This window comes from Atta cephalotes (genome assembly GCF_000143395.1).
Source record: "Atta cephalotes unplaced genomic scaffold scaffold00048, whole genome shotgun sequence".
Classification (NCBI taxonomy): domain Eukaryota; kingdom Metazoa; phylum Arthropoda; class Insecta; order Hymenoptera; family Formicidae; genus Atta; species Atta cephalotes.
The window spans coordinates 1,279,417-1,305,906 of record NW_012130112.1 but is presented as its reverse complement, the minus strand read 5'-3'; the positions used below and the strand labels follow the sequence as shown (position 1 = coordinate 1,305,906).

At 32.1% G+C, this 26,490-nt stretch overlaps 5 protein-coding genes across 5 annotated transcripts in view; 2 read left to right on the top strand and 3 right to left on the bottom strand.

The window, feature by feature from the left end:
- The window catches only part of LOC105622714, a 1,622-nt gene extending 1,291 nt beyond the window's left edge, over nt 1-331 (bottom strand). The window contains exon 1 of the mRNA XM_012204127.1: nt 307-331. Coding sequence (XP_012059517.1) covers nt 307-331 — 25 coding nt within the window. The remainder of the gene's footprint in view (nt 1-306) is intronic.
- Nucleotides 332-939: 608 nt separating this feature from the next.
- LOC105622713 (28S ribosomal protein S5, mitochondrial) lies at nt 940-3,689 on the top strand. The gene is made up of 6 exons (XM_012204126.1): nt 940-1,015; nt 1,121-1,222; nt 1,306-1,650; nt 1,987-2,217; nt 2,301-2,500; nt 3,097-3,689. The coding sequence occupies exons 1-6, from the start codon at nt 940-942 to the stop codon at nt 3,481-3,483; spliced, it is 1,341 nt and encodes a 446-aa protein (XP_012059516.1). The 3' UTR covers nt 3,484-3,689.
- Nucleotides 3,690-4,548: 859 nt separating this feature from the next.
- On the top strand, nt 4,549-9,225 carry LOC105622711 (RRP12-like protein). The gene is made up of 5 exons (XM_012204124.1): nt 4,549-7,936; nt 8,197-8,382; nt 8,464-8,577; nt 8,870-9,029; nt 9,129-9,225. The coding sequence occupies exons 1-5, from the start codon at nt 4,549-4,551 to the stop codon at nt 9,223-9,225; spliced, it is 3,945 nt and encodes a 1,314-aa protein (XP_012059514.1).
- On the bottom strand, nt 9,050-20,317 carry LOC105622712. Its single transcript, XM_012204125.1, has 20 exons — nt 19,917-20,317; nt 19,287-19,735; nt 18,721-18,899; nt 18,231-18,631; nt 17,719-17,896; nt 17,427-17,638; nt 16,877-17,058; nt 16,663-16,790; nt 16,242-16,376; nt 15,225-15,365; nt 14,688-14,814; nt 13,549-14,111; nt 13,001-13,384; nt 12,452-12,845; nt 11,813-12,147; nt 10,599-11,470; nt 10,130-10,263; nt 9,868-10,046; nt 9,391-9,656; nt 9,050-9,240 (listed from the first exon to the last, which is right to left on the bottom strand). The coding sequence occupies exons 1-19, from the start codon at nt 20,315-20,317 to the stop codon at nt 9,393-9,395; spliced, it is 5,658 nt and encodes a 1,885-aa protein (XP_012059515.1). The 3' UTR covers nt 9,050-9,240; nt 9,391-9,392.
- A 1,678-nt stretch (nt 20,318-21,995) lies between these two features.
- LOC105622710 (myosin-11) lies at nt 21,996-25,971 on the bottom strand. Its single transcript, XM_012204122.1, is given in 5 exon segments — nt 21,996-22,133; nt 22,482-22,582; nt 22,746-23,424; nt 23,537-24,900; nt 24,903-25,971. Coding segments are annotated over 5 exon segments (3,351 nt in total).
- Between the last annotated feature and the right edge of the window lie 519 nt (nt 25,972-26,490).

Sequence of the window (26,490 nt, the reverse complement as noted above, 5' to 3'; positions counted from 1 at the left end):
TCTCTCTCTCTCTCTCTCTCTCTCTCTCTCTCTCTCTCTCTATTTTTTAAAATGTAGGTTATATATTAATTCATCATACTGTACGTGTTTACATCTTCTTATGCGTATATGTGTAGAGAAGTATGTGGAGAGAAGAAAGATATACTTTGATTAAATAATAATATAAAAAAAAAAGAATATTCATATATGTAATATAAGACAGAGATACTCGCGTACGAATGATACATACAGTATACTTTTCTAAATAACAAACAATAAGCATATATATATATGCAAAATTGTCTTAGATAAAATAAATGCAATTACCAATGTAAGCTGTATCTAGATCCATATCGCGTAATAAAATATGTAGTAATAGTTGTGCTTGTGATCATCTATCTATTTATATTTACAAATTAATACGCGCCACAAAATATAAGTGTCATAAAATATCACAATATAGATTCGCATACTCTCGGTGAAAAAGAGTTTGAAGCTTACCGAACTTAGGATGTTTTCCAACACATACGCAAGTGACACAGTGTAACACTGGCCTAGTTTTCACCAATCAGAATGTAAGAATAATACCAACCAACTACAGTCGAGTATTTCCTTGTTATTGAACGACAGAGGAATTCTCAACTATTGGTTGATGCTTACATTCTGATCCTGTTTAAACCCTCGATGAAAACTAGGCCAGTGTAACGTGTTTCTGGTTTTAACTGGGAAATAGCCTTGATGAGTTTTGGAATACATTCGATTATCCGATAGGAGAATTGGTTTTATAGGGATAATTAGGAGATGAATTTTTCAATGTTTGATACATTGGCTGCGCGTTTAGCTTTATTCAGCAGAGAAAAACACGGGGTGGTCCCTCTTAGATTTCTTTCTGATTTTGTCATTGACTGATGTCGAGGAAGTCTAAGAACGAGAATCAATGTAAATTAATAAAAGTTGAAAATGATTCGAACGTGTTTGTTACGTGTTTGTGGATTTGTGAAAAATTCGCCAAGAAACATTTCATTTGTGAACAATGGTACGAAATACATATTTTTTTTACATATATCCCATTCAAATTAATTTATTAGTTCAATTTATTTACTATTACTCATTATAACGTTTATATAACATCTTTTCACAGATATACATAATTTATTTACTGTTGATTACATATATTCACATCTGTTAAAGACGCACATCCCTTTAGTACATAATACGAGGAATACGACGTTTTTTGTAAATAGTGAGTAAAGTTTTGGTGAGCGTAATATTTTAGACAAAAAAATGCTTTCAATGTTTTTCTCTTCTCACACTCCTCTCTTACAGAATCTGCGGATGAATTATGGAAGGGTGTGACAACTGTCAGTAATGCAGGAAGACAGAGAGGTAGAGCGAAAGGCTTGGCAAGAAAGAGAGATTTAAACAAGGGTCAGATTATTGGAGTAGGAAAAATTCCAATGCAATTCCCTGGTCTCAATACTCCTATGATTAGAGGTAAACAAATCATGGAACATCAAAAGTTACCTGTTGATCCTGAAAGAGAAAAACTCGCTAAGCAGCAGCTCCGTCCAATGAAATCAAAACAGATGAAATTGTCACCTTTGGAACGTGGTTGGACAGGTGGTCATATTGGTGGCAGAAAGATTGGACCACCAGATCCTATCGGAGAAGGTTATTGTTATTATTATTCACTATAGCTAACCACATATAATTATTCTTATTATTATATACAATTACGTTAATGTAATAACTGTATATGGTTAATTACAATATATATATATATATATATATAAGTTGAACTATTAATATTCATCCTGTATATATACATATATAATACTCTTATCAACTTTCTTTTTGTACACACACACACACGCGCGCGCGCGCGCGCGCGCATACACATATGTATGCACACATGTGTATATATATACATACATGGACGCGTACACATACATACGCATCTAATTCTAGTGATGTCTAGATTATAAATGATGCATCTGTCTTTTTCAGATACCTTTGATGGCTTTGATACTTGGGTACTGGAAAGCAAAATAGTAAATCATATGACTGGTAATTTAGGGCGCAAGAGCAGGATCAGTATATTTGCCATAACTGGAAATGGAAATGGTGTGGCTGGATTTGCACTAACGAAAGCACCTGTACAGAAAGCAGCGATAAAAATGGCTAAGAATAAGGCGGGTCAAAGATTGATGTATATTTCTAGATGCAAGGAGCATACTGGTAAAAAATAATATGGTTATGTGAAACTTGTATTTCATTTATCCTTTCTTTCTAATGTCACGTTATGTGTGACTTTGTTTCAGTATTACATGATTTTGTTACACAATTTGGAAACACAAAGATATATGTAAAGAAAATGCATGAAGGATACGGACTTGTCTGCCATCGTGCGATAAAAGCATGTTGCGAAGCGATTGGTATAAAAGATATGTATGCCAAAATAGAAGGTTCTATAAATTTACAGCATATTATAAAAGCTTTCTTTATTGGTTTATTGCAACAGGTATGTATCTCACAGGGTATCAAATCTCTTGATTCAATGATGTCAGAGAGTTTGCGGATTATTGTAATTCATAGCTAGTACTAATGTTTTATGAATCTTGCCGCTCACTTTATCAGTAAGGAATGTGCTGATAATGAGCTGCTCTTTTGGAAAATCTCCTTTATGTAAATGCTATTTATATAAAAGAATATATACTGAGAAGAGGGAGGAGGGAGGGGGGAATAAAGTAAATGGGCGCTTCCTCTTAATATATCATCAAACGCATTTTCTCTTTAATTTGTTAGATAGATATATCAGAAGTTGTCAATCTCAAAGCGAGCAGATTATTTTTATATTTAAAAACTTTTTCATAATCTTTAAATTATGAATAATTAATGAATTTCAAATTTATTTAATCAGATGAAAATGTACAAACGTATACATATGACACAACTTAGTCCTTACATATTGTTAATTTTAAATGGAGTTTATTGATTTTTCATTAATTATGTGTTACAAAATGCATGATAAGCGAAAAGCCATTTGTCAAAAAAAGTCTGTTGTCATTGTATACCCTACATTAATCCGACAATCAACAAGAAATTTTTTTTTTACAGAAATCGTATCAACAACTAGCGGACGAAAAACGATTGCACGTAGTTGAGTTTAAATCAGAAAACGGAAATTATCCAGAAGTAGTCGCTTCGCCATCGAAAGTTAGAAAGTCAGAAGAAGTGAAGTCGCATGAGATTCTCGATTTTACTCAATACGTTTTGGGTGGCAAAGTAATATTGCAAAAAAAGAAATATCCTCCATTTTATACTAAACATCCATTGTACAAAACAAAATTGGTAAAATTGGAACGATTGAGGAACTTTGATGAAACGAGGATAAAATTAATGGCAGAATACGGAGCATTGCATAGTTTTCTGACTGAAAAGTATCCGGAGGCAAAGCTGCGTCCTAAGCCAAAGCGAAGCGAGAACAATGAAACGGAAGAATAGAGAATGTATCTGATTGTTATGTTCTGTGTATGAATGCTTAAAATAAAGCCTTTATAAGGTTATGTTCTTATATTGAAGTATGCACATTTAAATATTCAGATTTTTACTTCAACGGTGCATGCTTCGTTTATGAGTTTATGTGTGAAAGATTAAAAATAAATGTATGATAATTTTTTAATAAATTTTAAATGGCTGCAGGAAAAACAGCTTTACAATTGTTACCCCCGATACAATAGATTTTTAAGCCTTAAGCCATAAGGAATCACAATCAATTATTCTCCTCCTCATTATTTGATTGTAATTAGTCAATTTCTTAAGGCTTAAAGCATCATTGTAGATCTGGACTTATTCGTTTGCAGTATTTCGTGGGAGAGTTCTGACACAATTGATTAATTAAAATAAAATATTCTCATTGGTAAAACAGTGAAAAGTTACTAGGTACTGGCCAAGCGAATGAGCGAATTCAGGCTGGCGTCCCATGAGCAGAAATTTACAGCGAAACGGAACAGCGCGACTAATCACAATTTTGCTTTTTTTTTGTGATTGGTCTAGTTCCGTTATAAGTTTCCGCTTATTGGACGCCAGCCTGAATCGCTTTAGTACAGTTTAGTGTAATATGAACCTTAAGTCTGTTTTCTGTGGCTGAACTAGGCTAAACTAGGCTGTGATCAAAGTCTTGTTACAAATGCTTTGAAGTATTTGATGGACCAATTAGAAAAAAGAATTTTACAAACTAACCAATTAAAAAACACTTCAAAACGTTTGTAGCTTCGCGTTGACCGCACTCCTAGTGTACACTTTTAGAACTTCAAGTGAGATAGATATGTTTGATATTTGTTTAAAGGGAGAAAGAGTGTTCTAGAAGAGTAGTCTAGTGCAGGAATAAAAATAGATCTTTTGAAGTAGTATGTTCATGCGGCATGCGGTTATGCGCATGTGGAACATGTGTGACACTGATAGGTTAGGTAGCGATTTGTTTGACTGCACGTGGACAGTCTCTTCGCAAATTTGAAAAGTTGGAAATAGATCCAAGTGAGAGAACGAAAAGCAGGATAGAAGGAAGAGATGGGCAAGTTAGCGCCTCGTTTAGCAAGTAGAAAGAACGCGAAGCGATGGGCGAAAGGCCAGAGTTCGAGTTCCAACCCAGTTACCACGAAACATCGCGAGCAAGCAACTGGCATGTTTTTCAAAAATTTTTCCGGCACGCCAGGCATCACGAAGGAGGATCTATGGAAGCACGACGCTATCCAAGGTATTCAGCCACAATTCGCCAAGCTCGACATAGATGAGGATCAGCTCGAGGAAAGTTCCGTATACGAGACAGCTAATACATACGACACGTTCGCCACTAATTACAGCAATTGTTCCAACCTTTCATTCGACAAGTTCCTTAGTCATTTTCAATCGAGCTCAATTGTACATAAGGAGATGCTAGCAGTGCTGGCAGCCGTAACCGAGATTATCAAGCAGAACGGTGGCAACGAAAGCTCGACAGAATACTTTGCTGCATTAATGAGCACTTTGGAGGCAGTGGAGGATGACACCTCTGTAGCAGCCACGCTGTCTCTACTCGGAATGTGTCTGAGAACGGTACCCAAAAATGTATTAAATTTGCAGTTTGGCCCGACGAGTCAGGCTCTTCTTCGGATTCTACAACAATATGTCGATAGTGAGAACCATCTCATTCTGCGACATTGCATAGGCTGTCTTTCAGTGTTATTGAGAGCGCAGGAAATTGCAGTTTGGGTGAATTCCTCGACAATGCAAGTACTGGACGCTATGTTGTCATTTATCACTCACGCCAAGCCGAAGGTACGCAAGTCTGCCCAGCATGGGATATGTGCCATTTTGAAGGATAGCGACATAATGAAGAGTGAGAAGCCACCGACTCATCATCCAGCTGCAGAAAAAGTCGCGAAGCACTGTCTCAAGCAACTCAACGATTGCAAGCAAGGATCGTCGCTAGAGATAACCACTATACTGCATGTTCTTACATTGTTGAAGGATATAACGCATCAGCTACCAGAGTCGCGTGTAAAGACGATCTGTGAACGTCTGCTGGAGATCATGACTTTGAACAATGTATTGATAACGTCGTGCTGCTTACAAACCTTGCATGGGTTATTTGTCATGAGGCCGTCGGAAGCAACATTACCTTTCTCGCGAAATGCAAATATCATTAAAGCCCTTTATGACTATCAACCATCTATGAATGACACACAGCCAACTTTAGCGTGGTTGGCTGTCATGCAGGAGGCTCACTGCAACCTGGTGATGCACCTGACCTTATCAAGAGTCTCTTCCGACGTCTTTTCGACATTCTATTACGTTATACCGGAAATGTTCAACAGGTGCGTTGAGCTCTTGCTATCAAATAAGATAGAGATCATTAATGGTGCGTCACACACTGTCAAAATCATTCTGCAGGAGTGCGTAGCGCCTCTTTGCGAAAATGAGGAGCGAATAGGCAAGTACGAACCCATTGTGAGGTGCGTAGTCGAGATAATGCACAAGACCCTGAGCTATCAATATATCGGTGCCTGGCGCCATGTTCTTCATCTTATAGCCGTGCTCTTCCAAGTTATCGGCAAGCTGAAGCTCCAGGAACTCGGCAACGTTGTCAAGACCCTGGGAAATTTGCGAGATTCCCACGATTTTGCACATAACCGTGACGCGGAGTACGCCATTGGAGCAGCGATCCGAGCTATGGGACCTCGAGTAGTGTTGGACATCCTCCCTCTTCGAATTGACGAAAATACGATCAATCTCAAACGGAGTTGGATGATTCCGCTATTGAAAGACTGCATAACTAGTGGTACCATTGCCTTCTTCAAGGATGTCCTACTGCCACTCGCTCTACGGTGCGAGGAGAAAGCTAAGGGATCTCTCGCAGATAGGAAGATGTATGAGTGCTTAGTAACGCAAATCTGGTCAATTTTGCCGAGTCTGTGCAATGACGCAAGTGACGTAAAGGATAACTTTAAATTTATTGCCAAGTTGTTAGGTGCAGCTATCAGCGACCGGAGAGACCTAAGACCATCTGCGATGGCGGCTTTGAGAAAACTGATCAGCAAAGCGACTACCGAACAGGACAACACTGATGATATCGCTGAACTCACTCGCTTTGCCAAGAATTATCTGCCGATTCTTTTCAATCTGTATACGACAAAACCAAACGGCACGGACGAGGAAGGAGCGCGTCTCGCTGCATTCGACACGATGAAGATTTACATGACGATCGTGAGCAGCGATTTAGCAAACGAGCTATTCGATCGTGCGCAAAGCAAGCTCGAAGAGCCCGGTGCGGATGACTTCTTCAAAGAAAGCGTTTACGATCTGATGAGAGCGTTGATTGGCTATACGGATGTTGACAGATTGAGCAAGTACTATGATAGATGCGTGCCGGTCCTCAAGGATGATACCAAACGGAAAGAGCAGAAGAAAGCTTATCGTTTCCTTGAGGAGATATGCGGTAGCGAAAGAGAGGTTTGCAAACAATTTCTGCACCAACAGCGACGTCAAATTCAAAACACACTGATATCGTCGGCAATTAGCGTGATAAAGACGAGTAGAGGAGCGCGTCTGCGATGTCTGGCGCATCTCGTCAGAATACATCCGCAGCTCGAGAAGACCAAGTTCCTCGAGGCCATCGTGCCGGAAGCTGTGCTCTGTGTTAAAGATATCAACGAGAGGTGTCGTGAGGCAGCGTATCAGCTGCTCAATATAATTGCTGAAAGATTTCTCAATAATTCCGAATATCTCAAGGACTACGTGGATATGCTAATGGTAGGCTTGGGCGGTGAACAAACATACGTTAGCGCTAGTCTCCTTGCTCTCGCGTCCATCACTTATCATCATAATGGCTTTCTGGGTACGGACATCGTCAGTGAGATCTTGGCACATGCTTGCACAATTCTCACGAGTCCCACGAGAGAGATAGTCGAGTCCGCGTTGTCCTACGTGAAGGTATACATCAACGTGACACCATCTGTCGTGATGGCACCAACATTGTCACGGATAGTCAACGCCTTGTCGGGAATGAGCGAAGATTGTAAGCGTCACTTTCGACAAAAAGTACGAGACATCTTTACTAAAGTGATAAGGAAGTATGGCATAGGGTCAATATCGAGTATGGTACCAATTTCGGACGTCGTCCTGCACAAGAGACTGAAAAATATCAGTAAGATAGAGAATGCAAAGAAGAAAAAACGAGAACTCGAAAGAACGAAGAAGTTACAGGAACGGAATAGCGACGAGGAATTTGACGCCAAAAGGAGACCTAAAAGTGTACAGGAGATATTGGCTGACAGCGATGAGGAGTTTGAAATCATGGAAAACGAACTAGAAAAGAAGAGAAACAAAAAAAGAACGCCGAGAAAGGACACTTGGATTCAGGAGAGTGAAGATAATATAGTCGATCTTGCAGATCCCGCAGCTGCTAGAAACATTACAAGTTGGTCACTCAATTTTTTTTCTTTGAACTCGTTTTTCTTTGATTGAAAGAAGTCAAATTTTTAAAATTTTAATCTGTCGATTAAGAGTTGATTTTGAATTTCCATATACAATATATTGTCTCTATATCCTTTGTTTGGCAACATTAGAAAACAAAATTAGACAGACAAAACTAGAAAGAAATTAAGAATAAAACTTATTTAAAAACTCCTAATTAATGTTAATATCTTGTTGTAATCAATTTCGTCTTGTACGCTTTAGCTACACAACCAGGTGTACCGAATCCGAAGATTCCAATAAGGAAAACAAAGGATCGTGGCTTTGCGACTGCACCCGATGGTCGTCTCATTATTAGGGATGATAATGAGAGGGATAGCGATATAGAAGAAAGGAATAAGAAGAAGAGAAAGACTTCTTTCCTTCAGAGTGATTCAGAAGATGATTACGGTAAATGTTTTGTAATAATTATTTTGTTTAGACATAGAAAAAAGTTTATGTACTGAGAGATAATATTTCTATTTTCTCTAGTCGAGGATGACATTTCGGTAGTGACCACAAAGACTGCTGGCAAAAAACGTAAATGTAGCGAGAGTGCGGTGGACGTGATGAGCTTGAAGAGTCAGTCAACGTCGAAATATCAAGGTAAATTTACAAATTTTTTCATTAAAGAAAAGTGTCTTTTTTTTTATTTTGTACAAGTAAAAATCTTTAAAGACAATTGTAAAAAATTTAAGACGATATGTTTGACAAATGTGATATATGAAAAATTTATTGAACTCGTGATTAAGCGATTTCTATAATAGCGTCGGTAATTACAATTAATATTGTAATGATAATAGAAAACATATCCTTATAATGATTATTGTAATAAATGATTTGTTACGCCAGCTAATAATATTTTGTATCAACTTTTTGCATTTCTTCTTAATTTCAGCTGGAGGCTCAGGTATTCATCGATCGTTAAAAATGAGAAAAGTAGACAGTGAACCCGGTTCCGAATATCGTGCGATAAAAGCTAGAGGAGATATTAAGAAAAAGGGTAAACCAGATCCCTATGCATATGTACCCTTGACGAGGTCGATATTGAATAGAAGGTCAATAATAAATATTTTAATTCATCTGTTGTATATTATCTGTTATATATTTTACATTTTCCATTTATTGATATATTAAATTGAATTCGCATTTTACAGAAAGAAGAAGAAGAACGCGGGAAAATTCCAGAGCATTGTTTCTGGAGCGAGAAAGGGCGCCCGCACAGGTATGCGGAATAAACGAAGGAAGCGTTAAATACGGGTAACCGTCCTAATTGTTAATCATAATATTATTTAACTATATATATCATAATTATATATTATGTAATTAATTATTATTATCAAATATATTTAAACGTAATTATGCTCAATGGCTTTATTTAGATATATATATGTGAACACATCGAAAGGATTAACATACCTTTAATCGTAATCCTTTGCCATTGTTGTTCTTAATGCTCCAATTATACATAAAGGACACAGAATTTCTGGTTCAGGTGTGCGAGATAATATATTTCCTAAATACTGCGACGTACATGGAAGAATCAAAGATGGAGATGTTAGTAATTCTGTTTCCAACGACGGGATAATGTCTGCTTCGTATTGAGAGATTGGAAAGTGATGTCCGCAAGTAAATATCATATTATCTTCTTCCGTTGTAAGCAAGTAATTTACAGCATCCGAGTCCTGTTTTAATTTAACGTTAAAAAGTTAAGTAAAATATGATGCAAATTTAACCTATGCATATGTACCCTTTCCATTCAACTATTGAATATCAATATAATTATTGTAATAAGCTCTCTCTCTCTCTCGCTCATTCACTCACTCACTCACTCACTCACTCACTCACTCACTCACTCACTCACTCACACAGATTATCATCTTAGAAAAATGTTACCTTGATATGTGCAAATAATTTGGAATCTTCCATTTCGGAAAGTATTGTATTGACGGTTCCTTCCATCATTTCTTCTGGATTATTATTTCCATTTACACCTGGATATCCATTTAAAGGTGCTCCGTAACTGTCCGCCGTTAAAGAGGAGAAAATTTTAATATATTCCGGCATAATGTCATCTGAAATATAACAATTTCATTATTATGCTAATCTATTATATTTCAAAAGTAATTTGAAAGATAAAAAATATCAAGCTAACAACCTTCATCGATATGTTGCATTAACAATGATAATACTTGAAGACAGAATTTAATTGAGAATAAATTATTCGCGCACCAATCCTTTTCTTCATCGCCGTATTTACTTATATTTAAATATCTTTCTATCACATCCTCACTGTGAAAACGATAATGAATTAAAAATATGAAGATGTTCGTTATTGATTTGTCTCATCTCATTTTAATTGATACCATTAGGGATTCCCAAACTGTCCATATTTTTTCTGCAGTTTAGATCACAATTTTATAGTATATATAGTATAATAAATTGCATATTTTACATTTTCTGGCTCTATTTTAGGAAGATGCTTAATATTACAATTAAATAATTCGAATTTTTGACGAGTCTTGGAATCCCTCTGCATCTTTAAATATATCACATTCCAAACAAGATATTTAATAACAAAAACATAAGCTATTTAAGATATAAAATTACAGTAAGGTGTTATTTACCAAAAAAGTAATAATCCAAGAGGATAATAAATGATATGTATATGTTCGAGAAAAATATTCTCCAAACACTGTATCGGTAATTTGTGCTCAATCCAAAAACTAATTGCACTTTGCAATATTTCACATTTCACAGTATTTGATTCATTATTGATACTTTTCAAATAAAACCTTAATGCTTTCATTGTTTCATTAATTATGTAATTCTTTTGAGAATGAGAGGACATTTTGTCCGACAATATAGTCTTCTCTTTATTTTCATCGTACCGATTGTCATTGACAATTAACATTGATTTCGTATAAATCGAACGAGTTGTATTTTGCACAGAATTACAAGTGACGTTTTTATGTTGCAAAAGCAAATCGTTTTCATTAAAAATAAAATCTTTAATCCATTTCTGTTCATCTTCGTTAGAGTTATATTCGATGTTGGAGTGATCTGCATTAACGTTCGAGGAATTATCCTTTTTTCGAGTTTTGTATAATTCTTCTAAACCACCTTGACAGTCGAAAGAATTTAATTCTTGTGCTAGTGTTTGCAAATTATTCAATGATCTACTTGTGGAAATTTTCGTCCAGCTTTGAGCAACGCTGTTTTCTAAGGATTCTATGAGATTCTTCTCCGCTTGTGTATTAAATAATTCAGTATTTTTTTTTATATTTCGGGATGATACAGAATCTCTCATCACATCTACATGATTTTGTGAATTAATTTGAATTGTGGATTCTGTTGTTTTATGTGAAATTTCCGAATAATTTTTGAACTGAAGATTCAATTTATGTAACATCTTCAACTGATAAGTGAAAGCAGCCAAAACATTATTTTCTAATGTTGCTATTTTAGAACAAGCTTGATAATTCTCTAATTCAATACACTACAACAGAAAAAGATCTTTCTTAGTTTTAATAATAATTGTGTTATATTTTGTTTTAAATTGAAATTCAAATATTCAATTTAATATATTTGACTATAAAATTTATTGCATATCATTTTGCAAAAAAAAAAAAACTTTAATTCTCACGTTGCGTTCTTCTCAATGGAAGAAATGAATACAAATTTATTTTTATTTAAAACATTCTTCGAAGGAAGAAACATAATTTACGCAAGATATTAATTTGACTATAATAATTGATTGAGTAAAATAATGTTTTCTTTTTTCTTCTAATTGTTATGTCACACTTTTCTTATTAATAATCAGATAAAGCAATGAACTAACCTTTTTCATAATATTGGCGGAGTTATATAAACTGTAGAAATATTCCAAAACATAATGAAGCGTTAATTCTCCAGGTGATTTTTCGATAACGCTTAAAGGATAGACAAGTCCGGCGAGAGAAAACACATCATTAGAGCGATAAGATATCACTGGCGTAGAAATACCAGGTACTTGACTAGGAACGTCCAAAGCTACGTGCAACGCATTAGGGAGTCGTACTATTCGCTTCGAAGATTTCAGTAATACGAGTTTATCATCGGCATCTCGTGCATCTTTCGCAGGAATGCGACCCAATTGCGCTCTACTATTATTGCCCCAAGCTAATACCGTACCTCCTAAAGAAATTGTATAATTTTTATAGTGCAACATTTGTTTCTTTTCAAAAATCGTATATTTATTAAAAATCATGTACTGTATATTGTGTAAGAGAAAAGAGAGAGAATATAAAAAGTTAGAATATAAAAAGATTCAATTACATATATAATTACATGTATGTGTGTTTTAAATAGATAGGAATATCATATCAAATAATTAAATTAGATTAAATTTAAGAAATTCAAAACGAATTATGTGACAAATGTCTTGGCATTAAGATAAATAATTTAATTAGCGAATATGTATATCTTGCTTCTTTGTAACCTGATTGTATCGTGACTGTATAATCATATCCACAAGCAACGCCAACAGCATTAATTACAGGATTGGTTCTCTCAGTATTTATGCCAGCATTTTCTACGTATATCGACGAATCACTGATATTCCCATTGTTCTCAGGCACATTTCCATTATTTGCCAGTGAATAATTCGATTTGGTGTCAGTGTCCAAGTCCCGTTGTTGATTTTGTATTCTTTTAAAATCATTATGTCTAGGAGGTATTTGTGCAAAAATACAGGCTGAATTATAATACAAAGGCGTCGGAATTAATACTTCTCGTCGCGTGCCGTTACCTATTTGACCATCCAGATTACGGCCCCATGTATATAAAGAGCCATCTTTTGTTATTAATGCATTATGGTGACAGCCAACTGATATCTGCATAAATGCACACAAATTACATTACAAAGTATGCACGATTCTTTTCTAATGTCACGAACGTAATGTTCTTTATGCGTTTAATTTAAAGATACATAAATTGTCGTATTTATTAAACCAAGCATATAAATTTCAAGTTTCCTTATATTACGAACCTGATTAATTTGACCTTTCACTAAACTTGTGTCAACAACACATGGTTTTAAATGTGTTTGACTTTCCTCGATCAAATCAAAGTTGAAGTCTTTCAAATGTGCGTTTTTAGTCTCGAATTTCTTTTGCGTTCCTATATCAAAAGTTTCCGTGTGAGAAGACTTAGTTTGTACACCATCTTTCTTATTCAAAACTTCTTTTATTTTTCCGTTTAGATTTGTAGCATCACTTGGTATTTTCTCCAATTCTCCCAGAGCCTTATTCCTTTTTTCATTAGCATCTTGTTGCTCCAATATACGAGTCTTCTTTTGCGCTTGTGCTTGCAATCTGAGAACTTGAGGACTCGCACCCCATATATATAATTTGTTCGTATTACTGACAGCTAGCTGCAAACATAGAACATAATACATGTATAAAATCACTGTTGTTATGATGTTAAAAATATAGATTTGTTATGAAAAGCAACGAGCAATTTTAATGATTGTAACATCATGTTGCATAAAAAATATAACATATATAAAACACAAATTATGTGTGTTTACTGACTTACATTATGAAAGTATCCAGTACTTATAAGCATTATCCTATCGGGTAACGATACTTTTATCGGAACAGAACTTTTGATATTATCACCTGTTCCTAATTGACCAAGAATATTACATCCGAAAGCATATAAAACACCATCTATTGATAGTGCCAAAGTATGCGCATATCCAGCGCTGATACAACACACAACTACGCCAAGCAGAGCTTTGACCAAAGATGGTGTAGCTTTTTCGTCGGTATTGCCGTGGCCCAGTTGGCCGTGAACACCCCAACCCCATGTGAATATTCTACCATCTGCAGTTAGTGCTACAGAATGATATTGTCCAGCTACTGCATCAACAATAATTTCTTGTGCCAACGAAGTAACTAATTCTGGACTTGAACATTGCAACACCTTGCCAAGTCCTAACTGACCAAATTGACTAGCTCCCCAAGCATAGATTCCATTGTTAGTAACTGCCAGAGTATGGCAATGCCCACATGATACACTAAAAACTTCAATCTTCATACTTTTGAAGAAGCATATGGCATGAGGTGTCCCATATCGCAAAACGCTAGAGCCAGTACCTATATAATAGTTATTAATAATATGTATGAGCAAATTATCATAAAGAAATTTAACATGACTAACAAAGGGGAATCCAAAGTCAACAAATATACCACTAATAAGATCATGATGCAAGAACATGTTTCAATCTTCTATCATCTTCAATCTCCACAATACACGAATGAAAATTTTTATATGAAAAATATAACAAAGCTACTATAAAATTGAAAAAGTATAATCAATATTATATGTATCAATATTATATGTATATATAAATTCACAGAACTAATACATTTTAATATAAGAGAATACAAGGTATACTTATATATAGAAAAAAATTTTTTTTATAAAACATGTTTCCTCGTACTCTTCAGAGATTGAAGACAATTGAAAATGAAATTTTATGTATGAGTTTTATATTCGAAAGAATCATTTGTATCTTTATCTTATATTAGCTTATATTTATAAATTTATCTTTTTTTTAAATATACATAACATTACATGTATTTTGAAATGCTACTATTATATTTATTTTATATTTTATAGCATTTATATATGTAATGAGACGTTTTTAAACAATCTGCAAATATACGTACCTAAACAACCTTGCATTGAACTTCCCCAAGTATAGATATTACCATTTCTAACAAGTGCAACATGAGAAAATCCAGTACTTAACGATCTTCTCTTAAAATCAACATGCATAATCATTTCCGAGTATTCCTGTTGAGATCAAAGTATAAAATTGTAATTATATCTGACTGTTATAATCCTTTCTCATTCCAACAAATTCGAATATCCAAATCAGATACATAACATTTTGTACCATGTTTTATCGTCATGCAATTTGATGCAAACATGATTTCGTGAACTTTACAAGAAATTTTATAACAAATGTTTAGAATAGACAATACTAACATCGTAATATTGAAAATAAAATTCCTAAAGATTTTGAAACGATGTTTCGAAATATAGAACAAGAAATTAACAAAATTCTTCAAAATCTTTATAAGCTTCAAATTCTGTGATCTTTTAATAAAAGATTTTTATTAGTAAGACTACAGCTTTTCTAGAGTAGAATTTTTTTCTTTGTTAAATATATAGAATGTAAATAATTAAAGATTCAGAATTACCTTGCTGAACTCCGGCAATTGTACATCATACAAAAAAGTGAATTTGGAATTAGGATTTAATAATCGTTTCTTATGAATAAGAGTCAACAATACTAGTATAAATGTTTCTATTATCTCTTCCACGAGAGTATCAGACTGATCCTGTAAAATATTTTTATCATTAATAAAAATATTTTGAAATCACTTTTAACACATGTTCTTTTTACCACGAATTTTCTCTGCGTGTGATTTGGAAAATTTTTTCTTCACGAAAAAGTTACAAAAACAAGTTAATTTCTTCGAGCAATTAACTTTAGGCAATTAACTTTAGCAATTAAGGAAATTGAATAAGAAATAAGGAATTTCTAGTGAATTAAGTTTCTCAATAGAGAAAATAGATTCTCTAATTATTTTAAAAAGAAATAATAATCAAAGCTTATGTAGAAAATCTAATTGGCTAAGAATTTGTAGTTAAAAAAAACATCCGATTGTTCAAAACAATCTGCACAATATTCCAAAATTCACTTGATTTTCTCTTATTAAAATCTTTATTTCTAGTACTTTTTATTTGTCTGTATTATTTTTTAAAATTCAAATATAATAAAATATCTTAGTAATAAAAGATCAAATTAAAAAAAACTTGTTTAAATAGCATATATTTGATTCTGGTAAAAAAACACATTCTTTCATATATTAGTAATTTAAAAAATTTACTTATGAATTTGAATTACTTATGAAAATTTCTCATTATTCTAAATAGCTCAGATAATTTAAATACTAATCATTCATATTATGCACGAATCTTAACATTAGAATCACAGCTCTACCATTTTTTACTCATTCGATAATTTTTCTTTTCCAGTTAATTTGCATTTGTATGTGTAGCTTTAAATTTTTATGACTTTTCATAAATAATCATGTTTAATTATTTTTATGATGACAACTCTCTCACAAAAAGCTAGATTTACCGTGATTAGATTAATTTAGACCCGCGGTTCTAGTGTTAAGAACATCCCATATTAGAAACTCAATACTTACAATATTATCCGTAGAATCTATAGAATCACATTGATTAGATCGTAAATCGTATGATAGCATTTTATGACGTGCTTTACATCGTATTAATCTAGGCCGTAATACTGAATTGGTTGGATCGTACAATGTTACTAATCTCTGTGGAACATTTCAAGTTGTTAAACAATAATACTCAAACGATAATCTAAGGCTATTTTGAGTCCATGAAATGTATCAAACATTAATTCATAATTCACATTTGGTTAATTTGATCGAGATAATTTTTCTTTGATTTTTGCAAATTCTATAAACGTAAAGAGAAAATAACTTGATATTTATATTTTTCTCTCAGACATATAACTCATTTATTAATAATTTAATTTACGATGCAAACATCTCTGTAACTTTGCCAAGTGAATTTAAATGAAATATTAAGATTTCTCACCTGAAGTACAAAGATATGAGAATCTCGCAGATTATTACGTACAAATAATATGTGAGATCTAGCTAAATCGTAATTCAATAACATTGATTGCATTAAATCAGATTCACTCAAACATATGAGTAAACCATCTAAAATAAATACATATATTAAATCCTACATATTATGTATGCATGTATACACGTATGTGTATATATGAAATATGCATATATATTACATGACTTTGAATGAATGTCGTTTGTGCCAAATATTTGTATCGCCTTTATGAGAATGTCTAACATTTGACTGTATAAACTCCTTTGTGTAGCCAAGTGGTGTAATACCTCCCAAAGATAAGTTTGACCAGCTATATTAATAGCTAATAATTCGTCGTAAAATGTATTTGTAGATAAAAAGTATCTAAAAATGGAAACTTTTGGGTAAAATAGAATTTTATATGATACATACATGTATATTATATAAACATATATGCGCGAACACTATTTTTATATTTTTTTAATAATCTTTTAAGACTTATATTTTATATTTGAATCTCTAGATAAAAAAATGAAAACCAGAAAAGAAGACAAGAATCTTTAAATCGTTGAAAGTATATCGAAATTGCATATAAAGAGGCAGCTATCATAAGAGGAAATTATTCAAAGTTATTATTTCGAAATTTGAAAATCATTAAAATTGTTGTTAATAAATATATATAGATATTTAATTGAAGATGCCTCATAATACAGGAAATATAATATATTTAATAAAAGTAAGATGTGACTTACAAGAATTCTTTATAAATTGCTTTAGATTGTTCCGACCAAATCCTCAGTGTCATTTCAATAAAAGAAAGTACACACAAATTAGATAAATGTATCCTTGTTGCAATAGGCATTTCAGTAACAAGAGGTGTAAGTAAACAATGAGTTAGACAACTCAGTAATTCTGATGTATGGCCTACTGATGCAAACTTTAATACGCTCTTCAATAATTTACACTGAAATAAAAATGTTGATAAGATAAAAACATATAGGAAAGAAACATAAATGGATAGAGAGAAATTCAGATCTTAGCTACCTTAGACATTTTATATGAAGCTACTGCGCGTGAGAATTCTTTATTTGACAGGAATAAATCGCCAACATATTCCAGCAAGTGTTGTCCATTCCATCCAAAAATCATTGCTAATTTTCCCGCTTCTTGCAACTCGTTTCTCTTCAATACTAATTCCATAAAGATCGAAAGAAGAGATTTTCTAAAGTAAAACAATAGTTCAATAATTATAATGCATAAAATTACAGCAAAAAATTACACAAGTATTTAAAAATTAATTAGTATTAGAATTATAATATCTCAGAGAAATACAAGCAAGTTCAAGAAATAATGTAATATATTTGTTTTCTTGATTTTTAAAAATAAAAGTAACTAAATAACATTTTGCGTGCTGCACATCAAAATTGCCAACATTGAAAAAAAATATTAAAAAATAGATCTTTGTTGAATAACAAGATCTATTATTATAATTTTGTTTCTTAGTTTGTTTTGTTGAACCCTCTTGTGTTTTCATAAATGATAAATTTTTAACTGACCTTAATACAACTTCGTATACACAGCGGTTTGTCACAATTATACATGTATCCAAACTAAATGGTTCGATCTTAATATCTTTCACATTCCTTGGTAAGGTACATTTATTTTCGATTTCCTCACAAATTTTTCTCGGTATTATATTATTGAATTGTGTTACTTTGTATATCGCGCGTATTACTTCCTTACTATTTTTAAAAGAAAATGTTCCGATAATAGACTCGGGATTAAACTGATAGTCTTTGTTTACATGAGTCTCGGACAATTGATCAGATATTATATATATTACATGTTGATTAATATCGGTAATAAAAAATAATCTATGTGCTAATAAAACAGTTTCGCATGACTTAAACACTTTGTGCATTGACAAAGGTACCACAGTTAGATTTGGACCATGTACCTAAAATAAAGAAATTTTCATATTAGAAGTCTAGAATATATTAAGGGCTTGGGAATTAACTGAGGAAAAATATTACAAAGAGATCTCACTGTGATATAATTAGTGACAGGATGATAGCATGTATACAATTGTCGATTTTCTCTGTCATATTGCAAAGATAGAAAAGTATCTTTTGATATTGGTTCTGGACTAACAAAACCTAATTTGCATTGTGATATTTCCGAATTAACAGGAATTCCATTATCATTTTCTTTGTTACTTGCAGCATCTGTGATATCAATACATATAATAACTGTTTTTTTATGAATCTTTTAGTAATAGTAGTGATGATAAGATAAATATATAATCGAAATATATTTATCACTTGTATAAGCCTTTCTTTATATGATCATGTTTATTCCAGATTAAAAGATGTATGTATATTTTTTCCGCATAAATAGATAATAAAAAAAACGTATATAAATATTTATTTTTCATCATAAATATTTATTTTTAAAGCACGAATTAATAATGAAAATTTTCTCATTTGTTAAAAATATGGAATATCGTTTAAACATTAATAAAAAAATAATAATAATATAAGTGTTCCATCATTTTTCCCGAGAGGCATTTAATATTATTTTGAACGTTTTTCTATATATTCTTGTATACCTACCATGACATTGTAAACTCTCCTTTAATGTTTGATTTTTAGTATCAATTATCTTCTGTTTAAGAGTAGCCAATTTTTCAACAGAGAGCTGTTTAAGTTCTTTTAATTTAGATTTATTAGGAACGGAATCTTCCACATTATTATGACTAGCACCACTTAAATTTAGTTCATTACAAGGTCTTTCGTTTTCAACATTATGTAAAAAATTAAAAGACATATGTTCCAAAGATAAACGCCATTGCTGTTGAAATTTACTTGTTATCAAAAGAGATACAATCTCATTGTATTCATTTTCACAAATATGTAGACTGCTTATACTTTCATTAATGTACGTTATGCCTAGTTGTTGTCCATTTGAAAGATTTATAAATATAATTGCTCCACATTCCGTTCCTATAATGCCTACATCTTCAGATATTTTTGTATTCCTCCACCAAGTAATAGCTATTGGTCTAAAAATGGTATAATTTTTAAGAAATCTTGTATAGATACAATTAGAAAATTATATTTATAAGATAAAGAATAATAAGAATAAAAAATAGTCTGCAGAAGAAAATAAAGCAGCAGCTATAGCAGAAGACAATGTAAATTTTACAATTACTGCCTATTCACAAGAATTATTAATAAAATTACCTGAAATGAGAAATTTGTGAATTTACAAAAGATATATATGTTGCATCGTCAGTCTTCCATTTTTTGTCAATGATGCAATTTTCACCAACTAAAGTTAAAGCAGGCAATATGTATAACGAACCATCTAAAGTTACACACAATAACCAAGTACCACTTGAATCAAAGCAAAAAGCAGCTATTTGTTTATGTAGCCCTTGAAACCACGGTATTTTTTTAACAACAGGTAGGCAAGAAGATTCCCTTTTATAATAAAGAATAATTTCAGCATTGTTGGTTGCTAATGCAAAAAATAATTTTCTTTCAAGTTTGCACTGTACACTATGCTGTATCTCGGTAGTTTTAATTAAACACTGCAGCTTGAATAAATTCTCGCCCATTGTTATTGTCTCAGGATCCATCATGAACGGTATCTTCTAAAATAATGAATACATACATTTCATATGACACACATACAAGTGTAATTTATAAAAATATAATCTTTCAATAGAATTATGCAATAGAATTAATTGATAACGCATAAGATAAATAATAATATAACACTATTTCATTCTGTCAAATATTTACATCATTAAGCTTATTTGCTATAAGATTTTTATGAGATGAAATACATGCATAATCTATGCATGCATTTATGACATGTATTATTAATTATCGTTGCTGTCAGATTTTAGAGAAGATATATACATGTATGTGTATACTTGTGCTTCATACATTATACGCAATGCTTTTTTGTATCACTGTGTTGTTACTTTCCAAACTGTCAAAATATCACATAATTTCAAGGTTATATTTCAAGGAAACGTCAATGACAACGTTGAACAGCGTTCAAAAACTACAATACATCGGCTGTATTCAGAAGATATAAACGTTGTTACTTTTTCGGATCATCCAATTATAATTTTAGATCTAGAAGAATACATCAATAGCAGTGAACGTTTAGTCAGCTATTGAGTTACTACACAGATGTTTGTTTTAAGGGCTACTGCAGCAATGAGAAATAGGAAAATATATCTTAGCGGAGTGAAATCAGCGAAATGAAACCACAAACGTTCCGATATTCCTCATCTCATGGGAGCACATTTTAACTGGCATTGGCTGAAACCGGCCTTAAATCTGCTTAAAATGAGAGTACCCAAAGGAGAGTAATCAAAGTGTAGTACACATTCATATTTCCAGCAGAACATATTTCCACTACACACTTCATACTACACACACACACACACACACACACACACACACACACGCGCGCGCGCGCGCGCGTATCACTTCATACCAAATTAGTACATATACACATATTCACACCAGATTCATAAATATATAAAAAGGATATACAAAACATATATGTATAATTTTTTAAATGGAATTATATTTTTTTACGTAATAAGGTTCCTTTAATTATTTTATATATAAAAGTAAGATAAAGATAAAACCAATAGTTTACAAAATATTTTCTACTTTATTCTGACACATATTAACATGAAATATTAAATATCTCGTAACTATTTTTTCTATAATCGTATCTTAATTTTTGAACAGAATGGCATGAATCAATTGATGTAAAAAAAATTAATATAAGTTATTAAAAAAAATATTCAGGCCAAATGGATAATTTTTTAAACAAGTATAAAATTATATACAAGATTTTACATACATATGCTTAAAATCTTAATATATTTAATATTTGTATATTATTGTTTCGTTTTTTGTGTACTCATCTATATACAAAAACCATGATGCTATCATCTAACTAGAAATAGTAAATCAATTCTGCTTACATAATATTTCTCTCTTATTTACCATACAATTGCTCGTATGTGTGTGTGTATATATATGTATGTTACACATATATAAGCCAAATCTCTTATTTTAAATCAAATTAAAAACTGAAGGCACCCGTTTTAAAACATACATTTTCTAACCTTTTGCATCCCTGAGTTATATTCCGGCCTTATGCTATACGACACTTTTATACTGTTAATTAATAATTTTACATCATAAATAAATAATATACATTATTTTCATACGATACATACAAAGAGATGTTCATTTATCATAATTGTAAATAATTATTTGTAGACATCACATTGAGGTCGATTCTACATCAAGGCCTGTTAATATAAGATATCGTTCTTGCAAGCGCTTCATGTGTGATGTTAGATATGCATTTTCTATGTATAAATCCTTCACCAAAATGTCAGCACTTGCTAATTTATCAGCCTATGGGATAAAAATAATGATAAATTTTTATTTTATTAGATCATTATATTAAAGCTTATCATTTTAATTTTAATCACTCTGTGTAATATTTCAAAATTGATATGTACCTTTTTTAATACTCATTAATTTTAGAAAGATGATTCATCTACATATGTACATGTATGTACACACAGATGAATTATTTTTTAATGTATATAACACAATTTTTATCCACCATTTGTATTCTTTTATTCCAATTTCATAATTAGTGATATACATAGAATGTGATTAACAACTTATTTGGAAAAAGTGGAACAACATAAAACCATTTATAAATTAATGCATAATTATGAATTTTTTTTGTCGTACCTGATCAACAGTTGTTTGAACTTGTATGTGAAGTCTTTCTTGAGTATTACGGAGAAGGCACTGTAACTCACATATTTCCGTTTGGTGCTGCACCATAATACCTGTAATATAGCAAATTGCAATAATTTTGTCCTTAAATTAAAAAGATTTAAAAAGATAAATCTTAAAAACACAAGATAAATTTTAAAAAAGAGTATACATGTTTTTCATACAAACACAATTTTGAATATGTATTAAATTACTTTATCAATTATAATAACTTACGTTGTAATAATCTTTCAATATACTGCCGCTGCTGTTTAATATAACGCTGCAGATGACGTTTCTTGCGTTCTTGTGCGTAAAGTTTCATTTTTAAGTTCTGAAAAATGTTTAAATCGATGCAATCTACTTGCTGTTGAACATTATTCTCGGAACATGTGCAATTAGTTTCTTTCATTGCATTATGTATCAATTTAAATTCTGAATCGCATTTATCTTCCTCTTTCATTGCGAACATAGTTTTATCAGCAATATGTGAACTATTATGATATATCTTTTGATCTTTATTTATACCTTTTGTTACTTTCATAGAGCAGTCGGTATTATATAGATTATGACCGTCTATGTGATCCTCTTGTTTCAACAATTTATTAAGATTATTGGATAATGGAAATTCTGCTGAAGTATGACATGCTTGATTGTTTGTGCCATATAAATCCGTATTCGCGAATATTTCGTTGGTTGATAGAATACTGGACATACTGGAAGATTTACAGTGTGACGAATCTGACAATGTTACTAAAGAAATTTCGTCTGGTACTTGTACATAGGAATCATTTGTAATTGGTTGTTCTATCAGTTTTAACTTTTCACGGAGGTCTCCAATTTCTAGATTCTTCTGAGAAATGTCATTTTCAGTTTTTATTTTCCATTTTTCAAATTCTTCTTCGAGATCTATATACTGAGACATTAAAATATAAAAATGTTTTTATCAGTAAAATAATATGAGTATGCATGTATGTGTATTTCGAAAACAAAAACAAGCTTAAATGCAAACACAGATTTTATCTTACCTGTTGCTCCAAATTAAACTTTTCTTCTATAGGAGACAATCGTCCATTATTTTTTGATTTATCCGAAGGACTAATTAATTCTTCATATTCTGTTATTTTATTAATAAGCTCGGCAAGTTTGTCGTCACTTATTTTTTGTTCTTGCTCAAAAAGCTGTCTTTCTTCTTCTAATTTGGCAGCCCAATAATCCTCACATTCTTCATATTCCGTTTTTAATAAATCTAAACTTCGTTCGAGTTCTTGACAACGTTCAGTCAATTGTTTCTTCTCTATCTCTAATGATTCTGTGTTTGTTATTACAATTCTTGAAATATTTTCGACTTCAGTAACGTTCGGAGAATTATTTTTCTCCTTGTTGGCTTTGCATTGATCCATAGGATATTCTTCTTTTCGCGGTGGGTAATCTCTAAGACTCATTGCCTTATTTTGTGTTAGATTTTTTGCATCTTGACCAATGAAATTATTTAAATCTTCTGCACTATTTGTTGTACGTTTCATAGAAGATTGCTTTGGTATTTTCGAAACGACTAAATCTCGCAAAGATTCGTTAGCTCGTTCCTCACATTCCATTTCAAGCTCAGATGCTATACTTTTCCCGAAGTCTTGTGCGGGACAACGTAGTGCAAAGTCCGATCGCAGGCAAGTAAGCAATTTCGACACACTAGCTTTCAAAGAACATTTCTCTGGTAGGCATTTTGCACTTGTTGATAATATATTTTCCAAATCTTTTATAATTATATCTCTTTTGTATTCCATTGTATCAGAATTAGATATATCAGTCTGACTTTCCATTGGTATTTCAAAGTCATCACATGATGCTTTACCACTGATCTGCCGATCCACTTCAAATTCTTGTGTCATATGGTTTTCATCTCGATTCTCATCTAATTGTAAATCATATGCCAAAGATGATGGTGTCTTATATGTCGTATCTTTATAACATTTCGAATTTTCCAATTCCGCACAAAGTTCGTCGTTTTGATCTCGTAAGAGCGTTACTTCTGATTGTAACTGTTTAATACGATCAACGAAAAAATTAACTTGTTCCTGTTGCTTGGCTTCTATGCTTTGTATCTCATCCTGCTCTGCATCTAACACTTTTATTTGAGTTAACAAATCATTATTAGATTGCCGTAACTTTTCAATTTGGCTAAGAAGAGTTTTATTCTCTGCTTCGAGCATTTGATTCTCTTGCAAGATATGTACGATTTTATTTTTCATATCATGATTATCTTTTTGTAATGCCTGTAACTGATCATCTTTTGATTTTAGAGTCGCGGCATCCATCTCCCGTTCAATATTCAGTTGATCTGATAATTCTTTCGTGATTTCAGCATAACGTTGTTCGCTCTGTCTCTGTAAATCTTTTTCGTTTTTTCCAACTGAACATGATACTCATCAATCTCTTGTGCTAATAAATTCGCCCGTTCATTGGCTTCTAACATGTCAATCCGCATTTTTTCTCTTTCCACTTTCATGTTGTCTATTATAGCAGTTAAATTGCGTTGCTCATCCTGATGGGTAATCATCATTTCTCGTAATAAACTAATATGAGTCTGAATGGTATTACTATCTAATGATTCATTTAAATTCTTGAGTTCATCGCATATGATATTTGTTATTTCTGCAAGACTTGTATCCAAAGCATCAAGATCTCCACTGGATGATAGTGTAGCTATATTAGAAACACCAGCAATTTTGCCCTCCTTATCCGAATCTTTGTTAGTTTGTGTTGAATCAATTTCACAAGACACACATGTATTAAAATCTAATGTGTTTACATCATAGTTTACAATACTGCTATGAGATGCGGTATTCTCTCGTAAAATCTTAATATTTTTTCTCTTTTGAAATATAATTACAAACTCATCAAAACTTATCAATCCATCACAATTGCGATCAAGACTTTCAAAGATAGATTCTGTTATTTGTTTAGGGAGTTCTGGAATTTCTAAACAACTCGATATAAACTGTATCGTTGCAGGTTCTGCATTTTCACTTAAATAAACCTTAACTTTCTCCCATAAGCGTATCAGTTTGCTCTCGTCCATTGTAACATTAGCTTTCATATCTTGAAGATGAACTCTCGAAGTACTTGTGACCAATGATAAAGTTTGATTTTTCTCGATATCTCGATTGCATATATTTAAATTATGATATGGTTGTATAATATGCTGTTTATCGATTATTGAACCTTGGAATTTTTTCAACAAGAGTAATAAACCATCTCGGAATTCTTGAAAGGATATTGTTTGTTTATTTGGATGATGTTTGCAAATGCACAATTTCAATTCTTCAATCAATTCATCAAGATGTAATTTATTGCAAATAGAAAACAAATCATTCTCATTGAGTTCATCCTCTCCTTTTGTCAAACAGCTTTCAAATACAGCAAAAAGTTGTTGTTCATAAAGGTCATTGCCATGCTCAGCCATGTTTTTCTTTCATGATTTCCTAATTAATTAATGCTAATTTCTCCATAACATATATCTGCAAAAAATAACAGGAATCTTGTTCATTATAATAGATAGTATTTCATATTACATATATTAAAATATATGGCTCCAAATTACTTTTTTGCATATGTATAATAAAACTAATAATATTATCAGTACCTGATAATTATTTCTATCAAACATACCTAATGAAACTCGTGTGATTAAAGACAAAATAATCACATAAAACTGCTGCTTATGTATCTACGTACACACTGAAATACAAACAATGTTTATTTATTTTTTGTATTAACAGTCAAAATGTGACACACACACACACACACACACACACACACACACACATACACACAGACACACACACATATACACACACATTTATCCTGTTCTCTTATACAACATAATTTCAATTTAATGAAAGACTGTATCATATTGTTTCAAATTATACTTCACTTCGATCATGATAAACTTTTAAGAGAATCTTCGATCTTGAGATGGTAT